This window comes from Pseudophryne corroboree, chromosome 3 (assembly GCF_028390025.1).
Source record: "Pseudophryne corroboree isolate aPseCor3 chromosome 3, aPseCor3.hap2, whole genome shotgun sequence".
Classification (NCBI taxonomy): Eukaryota; Metazoa; Chordata; class Amphibia; order Anura; family Myobatrachidae; genus Pseudophryne; species Pseudophryne corroboree.
Genome location: NC_086446.1, coordinates 454,060,455 through 454,085,151, shown reverse-complemented (window position 1 = coordinate 454,085,151; position 24,697 = coordinate 454,060,455). Strand labels below are relative to the sequence as shown.

At 47.4% G+C, this 24,697-nt stretch overlaps 1 protein-coding gene across 8 annotated transcripts in view; it reads right to left on the bottom strand.

Moving 5' to 3' along the window:
• The window catches only part of RECQL5 (RecQ like helicase 5), a 304,462-nt gene that overhangs the window by 245,078 nt on the left and 34,687 nt on the right, over positions 1-24,697 (bottom strand). For all 8 annotated transcript variants that reach the window (XM_063960597.1, XM_063960602.1, XM_063960599.1 and 5 more), the window contains 3 exons: positions 23,773-24,291; positions 21,292-21,397; positions 21,099-21,210 (listed from right to left, as the gene is read on the bottom strand). In XM_063960597.1, the coding sequence (XP_063816667.1) occupies positions 21,099-21,210; positions 21,292-21,397; positions 23,773-24,291 (737 nt within the window). The remainder of the gene's footprint in view (positions 1-21,098; positions 21,211-21,291; positions 21,398-23,772; positions 24,292-24,697) is intronic.

The window sequence follows — 24,697 nt, the reverse complement described above, 5'->3', positions numbered from 1 at the left end:
GCTTAGAGCATTGTATATTGCTCTTAGTTCCAGAATGTTTATGTGAAGAGACGTTTCCAGGCTCGTCCATACTCCCTGGAAGTTTCTTCCTTGTGTGACTGCTCCCCAGCCTCTCAGGCTGGCGTCCGTGGTCACCAGGATCCAATCCTGTATGCCGAATCTGCGGCCCTCCAATAGATGAGGACTCTGCAACCACCACAGAAGAGACACCCTTGTCCTTGGAGACAGGGTTATCCGTAGGTGCATCTGAAGATGCGACCCTGACCATTTGTCCAACAGATCCCTTTGGAAAATTCTTGCGTGGAATCTGCCGAATGGAATTGCTTCGTAAGAAGCCACCATTTTTCCCAGGACTCTTGTGCATTGATGTACAGACACCCTTCCTGGTTTTAGGAGGTTCCTGACAAGCTCGGATAACTCCTTGGCTTTTTCCTCCGGGAGAAAAACCTTTTTCTGAACCGTGTCCAGAATCATCCCTAGGAACAGCAGACGAGTTGTCGGCATTAACTGGGATTTTGGAATATTCAGAATCCACCCGTGCTGTTTTAGCACTTCTTGAGACAGTGCTAATCCCATCTCTAGCTGTTCTCTGGACCTCGCCCTTATTAGGAGATCGTCCAAGTATGGGATAATTAATACGCCTTTTCTTCGAAGAAGAATCATCATCTCGGCCATTACCTTTGTAAAGATCCGAGGTGCCGTGGACAATCCGAACGGCAGCGTCTGAAACTGATAGTGACAGTTTTGTACAACGAACCTGAGGTACCCCTGGTGTGAGGGGTAAATTGGAACGTGGAGATACGCATCCTTGATGTCCAAGGATACCATAAAGTCCCCCTCTTCCAGGTTCGCTATCACTGCTCTGAGTGACTCCATTTTGAACTTGAACTTCTTTATGTACAGGTTCAAGGACTTCAGATTTAGAATAGGCCTTACCGAGCCATCCGGCTTCGGTACCACAAAAAGAGTGGAATAATACCCCTTCCCTTGTTGTAGAAGAGGTACCTTGACTATCACCTGCTGAGAGTACAGCTTGTGAATGGCTTCCAAAACCGTCTCCCTTTCGGAGGGGGACGTTGGTAAAGCAGACTTCAGGAAACGGCGAGGTGGATCCGTCTCTAATTCCAACCTGTACCCTTGAGATATTATCTGCAGGATCCAGGGATCTACCTGCGAGTGAGCCCACTGCGCGCTGTAATTTTTGAGACGACCGCCCACCGTCCCCGAGTCCGCTTGAGAAGCCCCAGCGTCATGCTGAGGCTTTTGTAGAAGCCGGGGAGGGCTTCTGTTCCTGGGAAGGAGCTGCGTGTTGCTGTCTCTTCCCTCGACCTTTGCCTCGTGGCAGATATGAATAGCCCTTTGCTCTCTTATTTTTAAAGGAACGAAAGGGCTGCGGTTGAAAAGTCGGTGCCTTTTTCTGTGGGGGAGTGACTTGAGGTAGAAAGGTGGATTTCCCGGCTGTAGCCGTGGCCACCAAATCTGATAGACCGACTCCAAATAACTCCTCCCCTTTATACGGCAAAACTTCCATATGCCGTTTTGAATCCGCATCGCCTGTCCACTGTCGCGTCCATAAAGCTCTTCTGGCCGAAATGGACATAGCACTTACCCGTGATGCCAGTGTGCAGATATCCCTCTGTGCATCACGCATATAAAGAAATGCATCCTTTATTTGTTCTAACGACAGTAAAATATTGTCCCTGTCCAGGGTATCAATATTTTCAATCAGGGACTCTGACCAAACTACCCCAGCACTGCCCATCCAGGCAGTCGCTACAGCTGGTCGTAGTATAACACCTGCATGTGTGTATATACTTTTTTGGATATTTTCCATCCTCCTATCTGATGGATCTTTAAGTGCGGCCGTCTCAGGAGAGGGTAACGCCACTTGTTTAGATAAGCGTGTTAGCGCCTTGTCCACCCTAGGAGGTGTTTCCCAGCGCTCCCTAACCTCTGGCGGGAAAGGGTATAATGCCAATAATTTCTTTGAAATTATCAGCTTTTTATCAGGGGCAACCCACGCTTCATTACACACGTCATTTAATTCTTCTGATTCAGGAAAAACTATAGGTAGTTTTTTCATACCCCACATAATACCCTGTTTAGTGGTACCTGTAGTATCAGCTAAATGTAACGCCTCCTTCATTGCCAAAATCATATAACGTGTGGCCCTACTGGAAAATACGGTTGATTCGTCACCGTCACCACTGGAGTCATCGCCTGTGTCTGGGTCTGTGTCGACCGACTGAGGCAAAGGGCGTTTCACAGCCCCTGACGGTGTTTGAGTCGCCTGGACAGGCACTAATTGATTGTCCGGCCGCCTCATGTCGTCAAACGACTGCTTTAGCGTGTTGACACTATCCCGTAGTTCCATAAATAAAGGCATCCATTCCGGTGTCGACTCCCTAGGGGGTGACATCCTCATATTTGGCAATTGCTCCGCCTCCACACCAATATCGTCCTCATACATGTCGACACACACGTACAGACACACAGCAGACACACAGGGAATGCTCCTAACGAAGACAGGACCCACTAGCCCTTTGGGGAGACAGAGGGAGAGTTTGCCAGCACACACCAAAAGCGCTATATATATATATCAGGGATAGCCTTATAATAAGTGCTCCCTTATAGCTGCTTTGTTATATCAAAATATCGCCATAAATGTGCCCCCCCCTCTCTGTTTTACCCTGTTTCTGTAGTGCAGTGCAGGGGAGAGACTTGGGAGCCGTCCTGACCAGCGGAGCTGTGAGAGGAAATGGCGCCGTGTGCTGAGGAGATAGGCCCCGCCCCTTTTCTGGCGGGCTCGTCTCCCGCTATTTAGAAAAATTAGGCAGGGGTTAAATATCTCCATATAGCCTCTAGGGCTATATGTGAGGTATTTTTAGCCTTTATAGGTAATCATTTTGCCTCCCAGGGCGCCCCCCTCCCAGCGCCCTGCACCCTCAGTGACTGCGTGTGAAGTGTGCTGAGAGGAAAATGGCGCACAGCTGCAGTGCTGTGCGCTACCTTTTGAAGACTGCAGGAGTCTTCAGCCGCCGATTCTGGACCTCTTCTGTCTTCAGCATCTGCAAGGGGGCCGGCGGCGTGGCTCCGGTGACCATCCAGGCTGTACCTGTGATCGTCCCTCTGGAGCTTGATGTCCAGTAGCCAAGAAGCCAATCCATCCTGCACGCAGGTGAGTTGACTCCTTCTCCCCTCAGTCCCTCGCTGCAGTGATCCTGTTGCCAGCAGGAATCACTGTAAAATAAAAAACCTAGCTAAACTTTTTCTAAGCAGCTCTTTAGGAGAGCCACCTAGATTGCACCCTTCTCGGCCGGGCACAAAAATCTAACTGGAGTCTGGAGGAGGGTCATAGGGGGAGGAGCCAGTGCACACCACCTGATCGGAAAAAGCTTTACTTTTTGTGCCCTGTCTCCTGCGGAGCCGCTATTCCCCATGGTCCTTTCAGGAACCCCAGCATCCACTAGGACGATAGAGAAACAATGGCATACTAACATTACAAACAAGGTGACAGCGGACAACATTCAGAAATCAGGAAATCCCAGGACACCCGTTTACAAAAGATTAAGATTAACATATCAACAGTACATGACAAAGTTATACTCAAAAACCCCCAAAGAAACTTGCAAGAATCTACAACATAAGACAATCGATACATCACTGGATTCCACTACCAGTACAGACTGTGACACTTCCTTCTCTGTATACGACATTGAAGAGGAAATACCACATGAACTAGCGAGACACTCTCTAGAACAAGGGTGGCTGGACACCGAGTTAGCAGCACTTAACTCCTTACCTCTACACATAGACCAAACCGAAAGGAACACACTCACCGCTACAATTAACATTGAGTCAGCAGAGGTTGGCACATTACTCCAATGTGCAGATCAGGATTTTTTAGGAACAATGACAGACCGCATCTACCAGGAAGGGTCTGTCATAACACACAACAAATCATCGAAAAGGAAACGGTCAGAACCAGACGAGGATGCAGGGGAGGACAAAAAAGGCAGACACGGGCCGTGACTAACACTGACAAGAAAGGACAAGGGATTTTCAACCTTAGTAACGTCATCTTAGACACTCACCAAGTTAGTGCCCTGGATAAGGGAATTAAATTTGCACCAACTAGATCACTCAATAAATTTGAAACCTACATGGACATCCAAAAATTCACCCGCAAACTGACACTCAAGAAATTTTTTCATAAGACACCGATACCGCAACATAAACCCACCAGCAATGACCCATTTGTACATACAAGTTTAAAACCCAAATCGCAGTTCTATCCCAGCTACATGACGGGCAACCACATAGCCACATTTACCAGCATGGTGGAAAAGGACATCATGAAACTAGATAGACAGAATCCCAGGCCCAGACAATTGAACATGACCAATAAGGAAAGGAGAGCCATCTCTGATTTAAGTAAAAATACTGATATAATCATAAAGCCAGCTGATAAGGGAGGGGGGATAGTACTTCTCAATAAAGCAGACTACATGGAGGAGGCCAATAGGATCCTTAATGACACTAACACCTATAAGAAACTTAAAAGAGACCCCACAACCTTGTTCAAACAACAATTACAAACTCTACTCAAAGAGGGACTAGACATAGGCATTCTATCCACACAGGAACACACTTACCTGGATACACAACATCCCATAATACCGGTATTTTATTACTTACCAAAAATTCATAAACATCCTACCAAACCACCAGGTAGACCTATTATTTCCGGCATAGGTTCCATCAGTTCCAATCTATCACAGTACATTGACACTTTCCTGCAGCCGTATGTTAAACAGCAAAAATCGTACCTCAAAGATACCACGGACATCCTACAGAAACTGCAATCTATTTCATGGGAAGACAATTATTGGCTAGCTACAAGCGATGTAACATCCTTGTACTCAGTTATAGATCACACACAGGGACGACGTAGCATACAACATTTTCTAGACAAGGACCCAGACATGAAGATAGAACAGCGGGAATTCATTCTAGGAGGAATAGACTACATACTGACTCACAACTATGTCTGGTTCGATAACGATTTCTTTCTGCAAACCACAGGGACCGCCATGGGGACGAGATTTGCGCCAAGTTATGCAAACCTCTTTATGAGTAAATGGGAAGACGACATCATATGGTCAGACCCAGACCTTGGCGCAAATCTCGTCCTCTGGACCAGGTATATAGATGATGTCTTTTTCGTCTGGAAAGGGGACGAACAATCACTTAAGAGCTTTCTATCACATCTCAACAACAATGACCGCAATCTGCAATTCACCTCACATTACAGTCAAGAAAAGGTGGAATTTCTAGATCTCAATATCTTTGTAAAGGAAGGGACATTGCACACCAACACATTCAATAAAGCAGTTGATGTAAACAGCTTTATACTAGCCTCAAGTGGACATCATCCTACCTGGCTCAACTGTATCCCTATGGGCCAGTTTAAAAGACTTAGACGCAACTGCTCTAGGCTAAATGATTACGACACACAGGGACACACCTTGAGTGAAAGATTCAAAGAGAAAAATTATCACCCTGACCTGGTAAAAAGGGCCTTTGACACAGTTCGAGCAAATGATCGCTCAAGACTTTTGGACTACAAGGACAAATCTGCACAAAAAAATATGACTGAAGGACCTATATTCATCACACAATATTCTGACCAGGCACATAAAGTCAAGAAGATCCTCAAAAAACACTGGCCAATATTACTACAAGATGACACCTTGGCAGAGATACTACCACAGAATCCTAAGGTAGTATACAAAAAAGCTCCAGACATAAAACAAAAACTTATACATAGCTGCATACCTCCGACAAACACCACACAGACTACCATTGATGGCTCACATTGCAAAGGAGGGTTTTTCCATTGCGGGACATGTGTAGGTTGTAAGGTAACCAATTCCAGGAGTACTACACCAACATATAGCATAATATCTGAGGCGAATACACATGAGTATAAGATAAGGGATAGGTTGACATGCCACAGCAAGGGCATTATATACATCCTCCAATGCCCATGTGTTAAACAATACGTAGGAAGAACAATACGACCACTGAAAGTCAGAATTGGGGAACACGTACGCAACATTAGGAAAGGCACAGAAGACCACCCATTATCCCAACATTTCAAAGAGTTTCACAACTCAAACCCTGCTCTACTTAAGTTCACTGGTGTAAAAGAGGTCAAAAAGAACTGGAGAGGAGGTGATTACATCTCCAGAATCAATAAGGAAGAACTGTGCATGATGATTAACTTAGGGACACTGGCCCCCAAAGGGCTCAACATTGACAATGAAATTAGGTCTGTCATATGCAAATGAAGACATATCCCATTTCAAGTCAATTCAACAGCAGCTACATTCACTATTCTATGATATCTTACATCAAAGTAGTGACAGGCATTGGTTAATGCTGTAGAGGGTTAATCATTATTCTCATGCGTTTGAACATAGCCTAAAAATATCCCAAGGTTCATTATTTTGAGTATTAACACCATTCTGCAAGATTGATTCATATAACTGCTATATTGTAACTTTATATATATCCTTTTCACTACGGATATATTTTTCCATTATTTTCCTTTTTTTAATACTGGGCACACTCTAAAGCACTGTGATGATGTCACATCCTCCCATAAACTTCGATTGACAAGCTGTGAGCCAATCACAAAGCCAGATAATACTGGGCACACTCTAAAGCACTGTGATGATGTCATATCCTCCCATAAACTTCGATTGACCAGCTGTGAGCCAATCACAAAGCCAGATCAGAGGACCAATGGGAATTGATCCCACCCTATCAGGACACCTTAAATTCCTGCAACCTAAACACACAAATGACTCCCAGAGGAAGACCCTAACAGGTCGAAACGCGTTGGAGCTACCCATCTATACTACATTGGACTGAGGACGAATATTCACTACAAAGAAGGACAGTACTGCTAATCCTTTCCGCAAACCATCCGGTCACGTGATCCGGAGTTCCGGAAGCAACCGGTTGCCAGGCGACGGAAGAAGCCCGAGACAGCGGAGAGTGGAAGGCGGAGGGGAAGGGAGAAGGTAAGTCCCTGTAGGAGGAGGAGAGGCGCGGCCAGCCGCTCGGAGAGCTCCGGCCGTGTCCACTTCGCCTCTGTGACAGGCGCACACCCCAGGTCAGCGGCACCACAGAGCGGGCCTGATTCGGGCGCTCTACTGTGGGACGTGCTGCAGGAGGAATAGCGCCAGTCCAGGGTCCTTATTCTCCACTCTAACCAAAGCATACACTACCGCTGTCAACTGTTCATCACTTCACAAGAGAATCCTTCACTTCAGAGCACAGATTAGCGGGACGCCGCAATCTGTATAGACTTGTAAACCGTTTGGACTTTAGTACATATTATCATTATTTTTTTGTGGCATTTTTCTTTTTCTTTTTTTCGACTTTACAAAGATTACAGCATTTGTTCTTTCAATTGAACCTTGCACTTCAGAATTTAAGCTCAAACCAGGAGCGTGCCCCAATCACTGATTGACTTTTAAACCGAATTTATACCTGTTGGGAAAGAAAGTATCTCAGCATCTTAGAATAAACAACCCTAAGTATATTACCTGCTTTTTCATTATTGATTTTAGTTTCACTTTATAACCGTATCATTCACCACTACAAATAGGGTTTGAGCACTGGTTCCCTGTGGATTTATCCACATCTGTATACTTCTGACATTTACCACCGCTGCTGCCCTTGAAATCTTCACTTTTTTTCTTCAAAAAAAGCTCTTCTTAGGGCTGCCTGGAGCAGCCCCTTTGTTATGTGCCTGCTTACTGCAGCACCAACTACAAAACTGAGCTCCTGTGCAGGGAGGCGGGGTTATAGAGGAGGCGGCGCTGTGCATTCTGGGAACAGTCAAAGCTTTGAGCCTGTTGGTGCCTCGGATCAAGATCCTACTCTACACCCCAATGTCTATCCTTGTAGAGCCCAGTGTACCCCGCAGCAGAAATATAAATAAGAATAAAAATATTCCATTCAGGCACTCACCAATTTAAAGCAGGCTGTTTTAATAGAATTTTTTAAAGTGCAAAAAAAGGACATGGTCGACGTTTCAATCCCTCAGGAATGAACATAAGTTTACGTCAAGATGAGTCTAAAGAAGACCACTGCCACTGAGCAAATGGATTTAAGGTCTCTGCAATCTTCCTATCTATGGTATATATTAAAGAAGAACGTTTAAAATTGGAAAGGTGGCTGTCTTCGACAGGAAAGCTATGTGACTATCTACATTAGGCTGCAGCTCCCATTTCATTAGGGAGAGGATAAAGTCCCTGCAATCTGGGCGACACCTCAAACTTACAAACAGATTTAGTCCATGCTTCATACAAAGGTCTTCCAAAAGTGCAGAAGGAAACAATCTATTTTTTCTTCATCTTTAACAGCAAACTGTTGGGAACCCTAACTGCTCATTGCCCAGAAAATGTTCCTGCTGAGCAGTTAGCACAAAAAATAGGATTTTAATACCTACCGGTAAATCCTTTTCTCTTAGTCCGTAGAGGATGCTGGGGACTCCAAAAGGACCATGGGGTATAGACGGGATACGCAGGAGACATGGGCACACTATAAGACCTTGAATGGGTGTGAACTGGCTCCTCCCTCCATGCCCCTCCTCCAGACCTCAGCTATAGGAACTGTGCCCAGAGGAGACGGACATTTCGAGGAAAAGGATTTTGTTAAACTAAGGGTGAGATACATACCAGCTCACACCACACCACACCACACCGTACAACATGGCATTTAACTAAACCCAGTTAACAGTGTGAACCAAAACAGATCAGCAACAGTCTGACCCTTACCAACACAACCTTTGTGTAACACAAGCAATAACTATATACAATTACTGCAGATAGAGTCTGCACTGGGACGGGCGCCCAGCATCCTCTACGGACTAAGAGAAAAGGATTTACCGGTAGGTATTAAAATCCTATTTTCTTCTTCGTCCTAGAGGATTGTGGGGACTCCAAAAGGAGCATGGGGTTTATACCAAAGCTCCAAACCGGGCGGGAGAGTGCGGATGACTCTGCAGCACCGATTGAGCAAACATGAGGTCCTCATCAGCCAGGGTATCAAACTTGTAGAACTTTGCAAAAGTGTTTGACCCCAACCAAGTAGCTGCTCGGCAAAGCTGTAATGCCAGGACGCCTCGAGCAGCCGCCCAAGATGAGCCCACCTTCCTAGTGGAATGGGCCTTCACCGATTTCGGTAACGGCAATCCAGCCGTAGAATGAGCCTGCTGAATCGTATTACAGATACAGCGTGCAATAGTCTGCTTAGAAGTAGGAGCGCCAATCTTGTTGGCCGCATACAGGACAAACAGCGCCTCTGTTTTCCTCACCCGAGCCGTTCTGGCTACATAAATTTTCAAAGCCCTGACGAGATCTAGAGACTTTGAATCAGCCAAGGCTTCAGTAGCCACAGGCACCACAATAGGTTGGTTCATGTGAAACGAAGAAACCACCTTTGGTAGAAATTGTTGACGAGTTCTCAACTCCGCTCTATCCTCATGGAAAATCAGACAGGGGCTTTTGTGAAACAAAGCCGCCAATTCGGACACCCGCCTTGCGGATGCCAAGGCCAATAGCATGACCACTTTCCAAGTGAGAAATTTCAACTCAACCTTTTGTAAAGGTTCAACCCAATGTGACGTAAGGAACTGTAACACCACGTTAAGGTCCCTCGGTGCCACTGGGGGCACAAATGGAGGTTGGATGTGTAGTACGCCCTTCACGAAAGTCTGTACTTCTGGAAGTGAGGCTAATTCCCTTTGAAAGAAAATTGATAAGGCATAAACCTGCACTTTAATGGAGCCTAACTTCAGGCCCGCATCCACACCTGCTTGCAAAAAGTGGAGAAAATGCCCCAGCTGAAATTCTTCCGTAGGAGCCTGCTTGGATTCACACCAAGACACATATTTATTCCAAATACGGTGAAATGCTTCGTTGTTACCTCCTTTCTAGCTTTAAGTAGAGTGAGGATGACTACCCCGGGAATACCCTTCCTAGCTAGGATTTGGCGTTCAACCACCATGCCATCAAATGCAACCGCGGTAAGTCCTGGAACACGCACGGCCCTTGCTGTAACAGATCCTCTCTTAGAGGAAGAGGCCAGGGATCTCTGGTAATTCCTGAAGATCCGGATACCAGGCCCTCCGTGGCCAATCTGGAACAATGAGTATCGCCTGAACCCTTGTTCCTCTTATGATCCTTATCACCTTTGGAATGAGTGGAAGTGGAGGGAACACATAGACTGACCGAAACACCCACGGCGTCACTAGTGTGTCCACTGCTATTGCTTGAGGGTCCCTTGACCTGGAACAATATGTCTGAAGCTTCTTGTCGAGGCGAGACGCCATCATGTCTATTTGAGGAAGTCCCCAACGACTTATCACTTCTGCAAAGACTTCTTGATGAAGACCCCACTCTCCTGGATGGAGATCGTGTCTGCTGAGGAAGTCTGCTTCCTAGTTGTCCACTCCTGGAATGAAGACCGCTGACAGAGCGCTTGCATGTTTTTCCGCCCAGCGAAGAATCTTGGTGGCCTCCGCCATCGCTGCTCTGCTCTTTGTTCCGCCCTGGCGGTTTATGTGCGCCACGGCTGTGAGGTTGTCCGACTGAATCAGGACGGGTAGGCCGCGAAGAAGCTGTTCCGCCTGCCGCAGGTCGTTGTAGATGGCCCTTAACTCCAGCACGTTTATGTGCAGACAAGCTTCCTGGCTTGACCATTTTCAATGTAAATTTTGTCCCTGTGTGACTGCTCCCCAACCTCGGAGACTCGCGTCCGTGGTCACCAGAATCCAATCTTGGATGCCGAACCTGCGACCCTCTAGAAGGTGAGAACTTTGGAGCCACCACAGGAGAGAAACCCTGGCCCTGGGGGACAGACTTATCTTCCGGTGCATCTGCAGATGGGACCCCGACCACTTGTCCAGCAGGTCCCACTGAAACGTTCTTGCATGGAACCTGCCAAACGGAATAGCCTCGTAGGCCGCCACCATTTTCCCCAGCACTCGAGTTCAGTGATGAATCGACACTCTTGGCGGTGTCAGAAGTTCCTTGACCATGTTCTGGATTTCCTGAGCTTTTTCCAACGGGAGAAAGATCCTCTGCAGTTCGGTGTCCAGAATCATACCCAAAAATGACAGCCGAGTTGTCAGAATCAAGTGCAACTTTGGTAAAGTTAGGAGCCAGCCATGCTGTTGCAGCAGCTGCAGGGAGAGCGCAACGTTTTTAGTAACAGCTCCTGTGATCTCGCCTTTATCAGGAGATCGTCCAAGTATGGGATAGTTGTGACCCCTTGCTTGCGCAGGAGCACCATCATTTCCGCCACCACCTTGGTGAAAATCCTCGGGGCCGTGGAAAGACCAAACGGCAACGTCTGAAATTGGTAGTGACAATCCTGAACAGCGAACCTCAGATACGTCTGATGAGGAGGATATATAGGGGACATGTAGGTAAGCATCCTTTATGTCGACTGACACCATAAAATCCCCCCCCCCTCCAGACTGGAGATCACCGCTCGGAGAGATTCCATCTTGAATTTGAAACTTTTCAAATACACATTGAGGGATTTTAAGTTCAGAATCGGCCTGACCGAGCCATCCGGCTTCGGGACCACAAACAGGCTTAAATAAAACCCTTCTCCCCGTTATGACGGGGGTACCTCGACAATGACTCGCTGCTGACACAGCTTTTGTATTGCCGTACATACTACCTCTCTTTCTGGAAGAGAAGCTGGCAAGGCTGATTTGAAAAATTGGTGTGGGGGCACGTCTTGAAACTCCAGCTTGTATCCTTGGGTCACAATTTCCAGCACCCAAGGATCCAGGCCCGAGAGAACCCAGACCTGACTGAAGAGCTGAAGACGCGCTCCTACCGGTGCAGACTCTTGCAGGGGAGCCCCAGCGTCATGCGGTGGATTTGGCAGAAGCCGGGGAGGACTTCTGCTCCTGGGAGCCTGCCACAGCTAGCGATCTTATTCCTCTTCCCTTACCTCTTGCCGCAAGGAAGGATGACCCACGTCCTTTCCGGAATTTCTGCGACCGAAAGGACTGCATCTGATATGGGGGCGTTTTCTTTTACTGTGGAGGAACAAAAGGCAGAAAAGAGGACTTACCAGCGGTAGCTGTAGAAACCAGATCCGCGAGGCCTTCACCAAACAAAACTCCATCCTTATAGGGCAGAGCCTCCATAGCCTTCTTAGGATCAGCATCACCATTCCATTGATGAGTCCACAACGCCCTTCTAGCCGAGACTGCCATGGCATTGGCCCTTGATCCCAAAAGGCCAATATCTCTCGCCGTCTCCTTCAGATAGACTGCAGCGTCCCTAATATGGCCCAGAGTCAAAAGCACGCTATCCCTATCCAGGGTGTTTATTTCCGATGACAAGTTATCTGCCCACTTTTCAATCAAGTTACTCACCCACGCCGAAGCCACAGCCGGTCTGAGCAGCATACCTGTCGTGACATATACAGATTTCAAGGTAGCCTCTTGCCTACGATCAGCAGGATCCTTAAGGGTCGCCATTTCAGGAGACGGTAGCGCCACTTTCTTGGACAATCGCGCCAGAGCTTTGTCTACCGTGGGTGTTGTCTCCCACCCAACCCTATCCTGAGAAGGAAACGGGTATGCCATAGCAATTCTCCTGGGAATGTGCCACCTCTTGTCTGGCGTTTCCCAGGCTTTTTCAAAAAGGGCATTCAGTTCATGAGAGGGAGGAAACGTTACCTCCGGTTTCTTCCCCTTATACATACAGACCCTTGTCTCAGGGACAGCGGGGTATACCGTGATATGTAACACGTCCTTTATCGCCACAATCATGTATTGAATACTCTTAGCCACCTTAGGATGCAACTTTGCATCATTATAGTCGACACTGGAATCGGAATCCGTGTCGGTATCAGTGTCAGCTATCTGGGTAAATTAACGTTTTTGGGACCCCGAGGGGGCCTGAGTGAGTGGTACCACGTCTCCCATGGATTGTCTCCATGCTTGGTTCTGAGACTCAGATTTGTCTAACCTCTTATGCAACAAAGCCACACTGTTATTCAACACACTCCACATCTCAACCCAATCAGCAGTCGGCGATGCCGACAGAGTCACTCCTTCATTCTGTTCAGCTCTCACACTAACCTCCTCCTGGGAAGAGCATTCAGTTTCTGCCATGTCGACACACACGTACCGACACCCCCAAACACACTGGGCTAAAGGGGACAGACCCATAGTAAGGCCTTTCAGAGAGACAGAGAAGGAGTTTACCAGCTCACACCCAGCGCCCCATCGGTCTGGAAAAATAAGAATTTACTCACCGGTAATTCTATTTCTTGTAGTCCGTAGTGGATGCTGGGACTCCGTAAGGACCATGGGGAATAGCGGCTCTGCAGGATACTGGGCACAACTAAAAGAAAGCTTTAGACAAACTGGTGTGCACTGGCTCCTCCCACTATGACCCTCCTCCAGACTTCAGTTAGGATACTGTGCCCGGAAGAGCTGACACAATAAGGAAGGATTTTGAATCCCGGGTAAGACTCATACCAGCCACACCAATCACACCGTATAACTCGTGATACAATACCCAGTTAACAGTATGACAACAACTGAGCCTCTCAACAGATGGCTCAACAATAACCCTTTAGTTAAACAATAACTATATACAAGTATTGCAGACAATCCGCACTTGGGATGGGCGCCCAGCATCCACTACGGACTACGAGAAATAGAATTACCGGTGAGTAAATTCTTATTTTCTCTGACGTCCTAAGTGGATGCTGGGACTCCCTAAGGACCATGGGGATTATACCAAAGCTCCCAAACGGGCGGGAGAGTGCGGATGACTCTGCAGCACCGAATGGGCAAACTCTAGGTCCTCCTCAGCCAGGGTGTCAAACTTGTAGAATTTAGCAAATGTGTTTGACCCCGACCAAGTAGCTGCTCGGCAAAGTTGTAGAGCCGAGACCCCTCGGGCAGCCGCCCAAGAAGAGCCCACCTTCCTCGTGGAATGGGCTTTTACTGATTTAGGATGCGGCAGTCCAGCCGCAGAATGTGCAAGCTGAATCGTACTACAGATCCAGCGAGCAATAGTCTGCTTTGAAGCAGGTGCACCCAACTTGTTGGGCGCATACAGGATAAATAGCGAGTCAGTCTTTCTGACTCCAGCTGTCCTGGAAACATAAATTTTCAGGGCCCTGACTACGTCCAACAACTTGGAAGCCTCCAAGTCTTTAGTAGCCGCAGGCACCACGATAGGTTGGTTCAGATGAAAGGCTGATACCACCTTAGGGAGAAATTGGGGACGAGTCCTCAATTCTGCCCTATCCATATGGAAAATCAGATAAGGGCTTTTACATGACAAAGCCGCCAATTCTGATACACGCCTGGCCGAAGCCAAGGCCAACAACATGAGCACTTTCCACGTGAGATACTTCAATTCCACGGTTTTAAGTGGCTCAAACCAATGTGACTTTAGGAAATCCAACACCACGTTGAGATCCCAAGGTGCCACTGGAGGCACAAAAGGGGGCTGAATATGCAGCACTCCCTTAACAAAAGTTTGAACTTCAGGTAGTGAAGCCAGTTCTCTCTGGAAGAAAATCGATAGAGCCGAAATCTGGACCTTAATGGAACCCAATTTTAGGCCCATAGTCACACCTGACTGTAGGAAGTGCAGGAAACGGCCCAGCTGAAATTCCTCCGTTGGGGCCTTCCTGGCCTCACACCACGCAGCATATTTTCGCCATATGCGGTGATAATGGTTTGCGGTTACTTCTTTCCTAGCTTTAATCAGCGTAGGAATGACTTCCTCCGGAATGCCCTTTTCCTTCAGGATCCGGTGTTCAACCGCCATGCCGTCAAACGCAGCCGCGATAAGTCTTGGAACAGACAGGGCCCCTGCTGCAGCAGGTCCTGTCTGAGCGGCAGAGGCCATGGGTCCTCTGAGATCATTTCTTGAAGTTCCGGGTACCAAGCTCTTCTTGGCCAATCCGGAACAATGAGTATAGTTCTTACTCCTCTTCTCCTTATTATTCTCAGTACCTTTGGTATGAGAGGAAGAGGAGGGAACACATAAACCGACCGGTACACCCACGGTGTCACTAGAGCGTCCACAGCTATCGCCTGCGGGTCTCTTGACCTGGCGCAATATCTTTCTAGCTTTTTGTTTAGGCGGGACGCCATCATGTCCACCTGTGGCCTTTCCCAACGGTTTACAATCAGTTGGAAGACTTCTGGATGAAGTCCCCACTCTCCCGGAGGGAGGTCGTGCCTGCTGAGGCCGTCTGTTTCCCAGTTGTCCACTCCCGGAATGAACACTGCTGACAGTGCTAACACGTGATTTTCCGCCCATCGGAGAATCCTTGTGGCTTCTGCCATCGCCGTCCTGCTTCTCGTGCCGCCCTGTCGGTTTACATGGGCGACCGCCGTGATGTTGTCTGACTGGATCAGCACCGGCTGGTTTTGAAGCAGGGGTTTTGCCTGACTTAGGGCATTGTAAATGGCCCTCAGTTCCAGAATATTTATGTGTAGGGAAGTCTCCTGACTTGACCATAGTCCTTGGAAGTTTCTTCCCAGTGTGACTGCCCCCCAGCCTCGAAGGCTGGCATCCATGGTCACCAGGACCCAGTCCTGTATGCCGAATCTGTGGCCTTCTTGAAGATGAGCACTCTGCAGCCACCACAGCAGAGACACCCTGGTCCTTGGAGACAGGGTTATCAGCCGATGCATCTGAAGATGCGATCCGGATCACTTGTCCAACAGGTTCCACTGAAAGGTTCTTGCATGGAACCTGCCGAATGGAATTGCTTCGTAAGAAGCTACCATCTTTCCCAGGATACGCGTGCAGTGATGCACCGACACCTGTTTTGGTTTTAGGAGGCCTCTGACTAGAGATGACAGCTCCTTGGCCTTCTCCTCCGGGAGAAAAACTTTTTTCTGTTCTGTGTCCAGAACCATCCCCAGGAATAGTAGACGTGTCGTAGGGATCAGCTGTGACTTTGGAATATTTAGAATCCAGCCGTGCTGTTGTAGCACCTCCCGAGATAGTGCTACCCCGACCAACAACTGCTCCCTGGACCTCGCCTTTATCAGGAGATCGTCCAAGTACGGGATAATTAAAACTCCCTTCTTTCGAAGGAGTATCATCATTTCGGCCATTACCTTGGTAAAGACCCTCGGAGCCGTGGATAGACCGAACGGCAACGTCTGGAATTGGTAATGACAATCCTGTACCACAAATTTGAGGTACTCCTGGTGAGGATGGTAAATGGGGACATGCAGGTAAGCATCCTTGATGTCCAGTGATACCATGTAATCCCCCTCGTCCAGGCTTGCAATAACCGCCCTGAGCGATTCCATCTTGAACTTGAATTTTTTTATATATGTGTTCAAGGATTTCAAATTTAAAATGGGCCTCACCGAACCGTCCGGTTTCGGTACCACAAACATTGTGGAATAGTAACCCCGTCCTTGTTGAAGTAGGGGCACCTTAACTATCACCTGCTGGGAATACAGCTTGTGAATTGCCTCTATCACTGCCTCCCTGCCTGAGGGAGTTGTTGGCAAGGCAGATTTGAGGAAACGGCGGGGGGGGGGGGAGACGTCTCGAATTCCAGCTTGTACCCCTGAGATACTACTTGAAAGATCCAGGGATCCACCCGTGAGCGAGCCCACTGATCGCTGAAATTTTTGAGACGGGCCCCCACCGTACCTGGCTCCGCCTGTGGAGCCCCAGCGTCATGCGGTGGACTTAGAGGAAGCGGGGGAGGACTTTTGCTCCTGGGAACTGGCTGTATGCTGCAGCTTTTTCCCTCTACCTCTGCCTCTGGGCAGAAAGGACGCGCCTTTAACCCGCTTGCCTTTCTGAGGCCGAAAGGACTGTACCTGATAATACGGTGCTTTCTTTGGCTGTGAGGGAACATGGGGTAAAAATGCAGACTTCCCAGCAGTTGCTGTGGAAACTAGGTCCGAGAGACCATCCCCGAACAACTCCTCACCTTTATAAGGCAAAACTTCCATGTGCCTTTTTGAGTCTGCATCACCTGTCCACTGCCGAGTCCATAACCCTCTCCTGGCAGAAATGGACATTGCACTTATTTTAGATGCCAGCCGGCAAATATCCCTCTGTGCATCTCTCATGTATAAGACTGCGTCTTTAATATGCTCTATAGCAATATAGTGTCCCTGTCTAGGGTATCAATATTTTCTGACAGGGAATCTGACCACGCAGCTGCAGCACTGCACATCCATGCTGACGCAATAGCTGGTCTCAGTATAATACCTGTGTGTGTATATACAGACTTCAGGATAGCCTCCTGCTTTCTATCAGCAGGTTCCTTTAGGGCGGCCGTATCCGGAGACGGTAGTGCCACCTTCTTTGACAAGCGTGTAAGCGCTTTATCCACCCTAGGGGATGTTTCCCAACGTGACCTATCCTCTGGCGGGAAAGGGTACGCCATTAGTAACCTTTTAGAAATTACTAGTTTCTTATCGGGGGAAGCCCACGCTTCTTCACACACGTCATTTAACTCCTCAGATGGAGGAAAAACTACTGGTAGTTTTTTCTCTCCAACCATAATACCCTTTTTTGTGGTACCGGGGGTAACATCAGAGATGTGCAACACATTTTTCATTGCCTCAATCATGTAACGTGTGGCCCTATTGGAAGTTACATTAGTCTCATCGTCGTCGACACTGGAGTCAGTATCCGTGTCGACATCTGTGTCTGCCATCTGAGGTAGCGGGCGTTTTAGAGCCCCTGATGGCTTTTGAGACGCCTGGGCAGGCACAGGCTGAAAAGCCGGCTGTCCCATATTAGGTATGTCGTCAAACCTTTTATGTAAGGAGTCGACACTGTCACGTAGTTCCTTCCACATAACCATCCACTCAGGTGTCGGCCCCGCAGGGGGTGACATCACATTTATAAGCCTCCTCATCAAACATGTCGACACAGCCGTACCGACACACCGCATACACACAGGGAATGCTCTGACAGAGGACAAGACCCCACAAAGGCCTTTGGGGAGACAGAGAGAGAGTATGCCAGCACACACCAGAGCGCTATATAACACAGGGATCCCACTATAAATGAGTGTTTTTTCCCTTATAGCTGCTTATATTATATATACTGCGCCTAAATTTAGTGCCCCCCCTCTCTTTTTTACCCTTATGTAGCTTGACACTGCAGGGGAGAGCCAGGGAGCGTCCTTCCAGCGGAGCTGTGAGGGAAAAATGGCGCCAGTGTGCTGAGGGAATTCTGGAATTCTGGCAGGGGTATTTTTACACCTATATAGCCTTCCTGACTATATATGGTGTAGATTTGCCAGCCAAGGTGTATTATATTGCCCTCAGGGCGCCCCCCCCCAGCGCCCTGCACCCATCAGTGACCGGAGTGTGAGGTGTACATGAGGAGCAATGGCGCACAGCTGCAGTGCTGTGCGCTACCTTGTTGAAGACAGAAGTCTTCTGCCGCCGATTTTCCGGAACACTTCTTGCTTCTGGCTCTGTAAGGGGGCCGGCGGCGCGGCTCCGGGACCGAACGATCGAGGTCGGGTCCTGTGTTCGATCCCTCTGGAGCTAATGGTGTCCAGTAGCCTAAGAAGCCCAAGCTATCTCCAGTCAGGTAGGTTCGCTTCTTCTCCCCTTAGTCCCTCGCTGCAGTGAGTCTGTTGCCAGCAGATCTCACTGTAAAATAAAAAACCTAAATATACTTTCTTTCTAGGAGCTCAGGAGAGCCCCTAGTGTGCATCCAGCTCAGCCGGGCACAAGATTCTAACTGAAGTCTGGAGGAGGGTCATAGTGGGAGGAGCCAGTGCACACCAGTTAGTCTAAAGCTTTCTTTTAGTTGTGCCCAGTCTCCTGCGGAGCCGCTATTCCCCATGGTCCTTACGGAGTCCCAGCATCCACTTAGGACATCAGAGAAAAGCACAATGCCCCAGACCTATAAGCGCTTGTTTATATAAACAACCAACACCAATTTTATGTGTGTCCCCCCCTTGTTTTTAGCACCCTGTTACTTGTGACAGCAGTGAAGGGCCAAGAGCAGCGTCTCTGCAGCAAGCTGTGGAAAGAAAATGGCGCTGGTTAGAGCTGAAGGACGAAGCCCCGCCCCCTACATGGCGCGCTTCGGTCCCGCTTTAATTTTCACTGGCGGGGGTCTCCTAACAGTGCCTATGTACTGATACAGTGTGCCATACCTTAAAATGAGGTTTATATTGCTGCCCAGGGCACCCCCCCTGCGCCCTGCACCCATGTAGTGTCTGTGTGTGCGTGAGCAATGGCAGGCAGCGCAACCGCTGCGCGTTACTTCAGGACGACTGAAGTCTTCTGCCGCCTTCAGGCGTCTTCTTTGCTTCGGTTACTCACCTGTCTTCAATCTTTTGGCTCTGTGAGGGGGACGGCGGCACGGCTCCAGGAACGAGCAGCTAGGCTATACCAAGTGATCAGACCCTCTGGAGCTAATGGTGTCCAGTAGCCTAAGAAGCAGAGCCTATCAACTCACAGAAGTAGGTCTGCTTCTCTCCCCTCAGTCCCACAAAGCAGGGAGCCTGTTGCCAGCAGTGCTCCCTGAAAATAATAAACCTTACAAAAGTCTTTTTAGAGAAACTTAGTAGAGCTCCCCTAGAGTGTGACCAGTCTCCTCTGGGCACAGAATCTAACTGAGGTCTGGAGGAGGGGCATAGAGGTAGGAGCCAGTTCACACACCCATTCAAAGTCTTATAGTGTGCCCATGTCTCCTGCGGATCCCGTCTATACCCCATGGTCCTTTTGTCCCCAGCATCCTCTAGGACGAAGGAGAAAAATCTAATTCCTGCTATATGTTGGAACTCTGGTCAGGGGAGGAGGAAACCTCAGGGTCAGAGTTTAAGCTACTTCCACCTGGAAAGAAAATTCATAGTCTGACCACACCCAGGATTAAAGAGCTTCCAGAACCTGACACTTTTGCAATCTAAAAGTGATATTTTCTATGATCTTTTCCAAGGAAGTTGAACCCTTAACCAGTCCCTGCATTGACTTAGCAAGGCATTGGGCCTGTCAGCACATCAGGTGCTGCTGCTGAAAGACTCAAAGGCAAAGGAAGTGGCGCAGACAAGAGTGGGGTTCCTGCTTTGCTCCCTATGGACCAGGGCTGGCCAAACCAGTCCTCAAGATCTACCAACGGTTCACATTTTCCAGACCACCTAGCTAATACACAGGTGTAGTCATTACCAATTAAGATGTGCTGCATTCATTCCTAACTGACAAGCCTACAGATCTCCAGGAGGCCTGGAAAACATGACCTGTTGGTAGATCTTGAGGACTGGTTTGGTCAGCCCTGCTATGGACTGTAACACATGCTCCGGTTTTCCCCGGATGACAAAGAGCTAGACAAACTTTGTCCGGCTTTTTGCCATCCGGGAGGGTCTTTCACACACAACGGCTTTGAGCCATGTGTAATGCTGTGCACATGCGCAGCAGCAGTGGCTAAAAAAAACGTGTGTGAAAGCTCCCCTTCACACACATGGTTCACTGCCTACAAAGACGGCACGGCCCCGGCCCGACAGCCAGACCTTCCAGTGGATATTTCCGGTTGCAACCCAGCAGCCGGGCCGGGCCGCGTGAATGGACACATTGCGCTGCATGTGTCTCTGCAGCACGGTAGCGTTAAAAAGCCGCCCGGGATTTTGCCGGGTGGCGGGAGCCGGCACGTGTGTTACAGCCCTATGACGTGTAACAAGCTGTGTAAGCTCCAAAACAGCTGTGGATCTTGCCCATCTCAGTGGAGGAATAAACAAGTAAGTGCTGCTAGAAAACCAGCTACAGTGGGAACAATGAACACCTGTGTACTGATGTAGAGGAAGTCTTGCATTTCACGGTAAATACAGATATTAAACATACTATTACAAAATATAATGTACTTTCCGGATAAATAATTATTTATTTTTATAGAATTGTTTATATTTATGTAACATTTTCCATATGTTTTTAGTATTTGATACTAACTCGCTCCTCTCCACACACAAATATGCAAAAAAGAAATAGCTAAGTAGAATATATAACGCAAGTACCACACCTTACATTGGCTTTATCCACCCCCATTCCAAAGCTGATGGTAGCCACAATTACCGGGACAGACTCCACCATCCAATCATTTTGAATGGACACTCGGTCCGGTGCTCTTAAACCTGATTGAAAAACATGAATTTAACATTTTTAGCTGTACACTATGCAGTTAACAAAATGGTATGTTAACCACCACCACTCACCAGCGTGATAAGCTTTGGAAGGGACACCTCGCTGAGACAACTGAATTGCTACCTCTTCACAAGCATCTCTGGTTCGGCAGTAAACGATTCCACAGCCTGAGAACCCCTGTGTGACAGCAAAGTGCAATAACGTCAGATCGCTTACATAACAATTTTCCATAAAGCCTTAACAACAGACTGGTGTAACATTAAGTGGCACTATACTAGAAGTGTACACATATATATATATATATATATATATATATATACACACACACACAAACAGAAAGTTCAGCACTCACCATAGCAAGCTCACTTATCCTTAGATTTGTTTGTGTATATATATATATATATATATATATATATATATATATATATATATATATAGAGTTACTGCGGACTGGCACTCCCTCCTCAAAAAACAGCGTTGCTCCGGTGCCTTCCCAATGCAGGTAAAACAGTGTTACAAAGAAGAGGCGGCACTCAGAGACTATAGTGGTCAAAATTGTATTCCACAAAAATGATCCAACGTTTCGGGGGTACTTACTTGACAAAGGGGGCGTAAGTACCCCCGAAACGTTGGATCGTTTTTGTGGAATACAATTTTGACCACTATAGTCTCTGAGTGCCGCCTCTTCTTTGTAACACTATATATATATATATATATATATATATATATATATATATATATATATACACACAAACAAATCTAGAAAACCACAGCACTCACCACCCCAGAAGCGGGGTGCAATGTCCGCACTCACCACTCATAGGGTGGGGTGCATGCAGCCCATGGCCACCAACCCAAACACATACAAACAGAAAGTTCAGCACTCACCATAGCAAGCTCACTTATCCTCACAACATCAATAAACAAATGATGGGGGTTTAGTTAGTGAACTGGCCAATGCACGGAAGCCTGCATACCGCTCGCCAAGGTACCCCACCCTCCCGCAGGTCCCACACTATCACAGTCTCAAAAATTAAAACCTGGCAACTGTATCACACGTAATAAAACTGCACACATGCCCACTAGGTTTAATGTGTATCTGCCATACATCCTATGGCTTTCAAAGGTACACTAGTCACCTGACTCTGGCTGACAAATTACCAAGGAGCAGCTGACACAGGTTTAGAACAAATGAGGTCACACAGGGGTGCATGAAAAGGCCTGTTGATGTTGTGAGGATAAGTGAGCTTGCTATGGTGAGTGTTGAACTTTCTGTTTGTATATATATATATATATATATATATATATATATATATATATATATATAATTAATTTCTTGTTGCACAGCATTCTCATCAAGTCTGTCAATGTTAGGGGTGCTCTTCAGAAGGACCGTACATATCCAGTCGCTTCTATTATATCCATACTCTCCACTTTTACAGTGAAAGGAAAGCACTCTCCTTGAGTTTAAATTGAATTATTACATCTTGCAGGATGAACAGATGTAAACACTGACAGTGCATACTGAAAATGTATCAAGCCTTGATAAAGATTCTGTATGAGAATCGAAACGTTGGCAACAACATGAATTATTACCGTGTGCAATAAAGATATAATAATTCAATTTAAACTCAAGGAGAGTGCCTTCTTTTCACTGTAAAAGTGGAGAGTATGGATATATATTCATAGATTATGGGGTATATTCAATTAAAGTCGGATCCATTCCGACATGTATTTGTCGGAATGGATCCGATAACCCCTATTCAATACCCATCTTAATTCGACTTTTTCAAGTCGAATTAAGATGGGACGCAGAGGAGAAGGGGGGCGAGCCGCGGGGGACAGCCGGCGGGCATACAGGAGACATCAGCGCTATGATCAGCGCTACCGTAGCGCTGCAGCAGGATGTCACTCAACCGCCTGACCTCACGGCAGCTTCCACCCGGCTCCAACAGCGTGCTGGTGCCAGGTGGAAGCTGCCATGAGGTCGGGCGGGTGAGTGACATCCAGCTGTATCGCTGATCGTAGCGCTGATCTCCTGTATGCCCGACGGCTGTCCCCCCGTCTCCCTGCGCCCCCCCCCCCCCCTCGCCTTCTCCGAGTCCATCTCATTCTGACATCATTTTGATGTCGGATTGAGATAGTCGAAAAGGGGGCCAAAACCCAACATCAACACGTGGATCGGCAGCTATTCCGCCGATCCACGTGCTTTTTGACAAGTCAAATGCCTCGACTTGTCGAAAAGCTCTGAATAGGTCGAATCAGGATTCAACCTTAAAAAGTCGAAAAACTGCCGTCTTTTCAACAGATGGCAGTTTTCGACTGCAATTGAATATACCCCTATGTCTTTCACATACGGCTCTAATTACATAATATTTCACATAATGTATTAATAAAAATATCTGTAGGGTAGAGATGGATATATGGTCTGCGCAATATTAAATTTAAGAAAAGGGGGGACACTACAGCTTGCAACGTTACTTTTACAAATATATATTTCTTAAACTATCAATCCCCCTTTGCGGTTAAATTGTAACTTCCTATCTACCTACCCCGGAGGGTTTCTTCTCTCCTAAGGCCTTCAGGCAGAAGTCCTTCAGATTCTTATAAGGATCCTGCAGTAACTCTTTTAACTGTATGTCGTAGAACAGGTTAACGCGGAAACAGGGTGTTTTGAACATTGCAATAGGCTGCTGTAGTTTCAATGAAGCTATGATATCATCCTGCACTTGTTTGGTGGCAGTGGCAGTGAGGGCAATACAAGGTATTTGAGCCAAGCGAGATCGAAGTACACCCAAGCGCTGGTAATCAGGACGGAAATCATGCCCCCACTCGGACACACAGTGGGCTTCATCTATGATGAGGTAAGATAGGAGACCACGGGAAAGCAGCATATTCAGGATGGGCTGGAAGGATGAGGCAGCAGCCATTTCAGGGGTTATGTACAGAAGCTTGATCTTCGGGTTCTCACTCTCCAGGTCCTGCCGGATTTTCTTTTGTTCAGCAACTGGCAACTTGGAGTTCAGAGAGCAGGCTTTAATCTTGAGAGCTACAAGGTGATCTACTTGATCCTGTATATGTGGAAACAGAATGAGGGGTCAGCCTGCAATGCTAAGCCTTTAATTATTACTATTAGGTACATAGTCTACACATACATACAAATATATTCATGGGAAACAAATTAGTATTTTTGTCGATTTATCTGATCCGAAAACAAAATACAATTCAAGAGTCTCATAAATAAGTGGTTTGTCTGTGTACTACCCCCTGCTGGATGTAGTCATTAGGTTGACAGTTATGATGGCGACATTGTTAAATTGTCAATGGGCCTAATTCAGAGTTGATCGCAGTAGCAAATTTGTTAGCAGCTGGGCAAAACCATGGCCCTCATTCCGAGTTGTTCGCTCGGTATTTTTCATCGCATCGCAGTGAAAATCCGCTTAGTACGCATGCGCAATGTTCGCACTGCGACTGCGC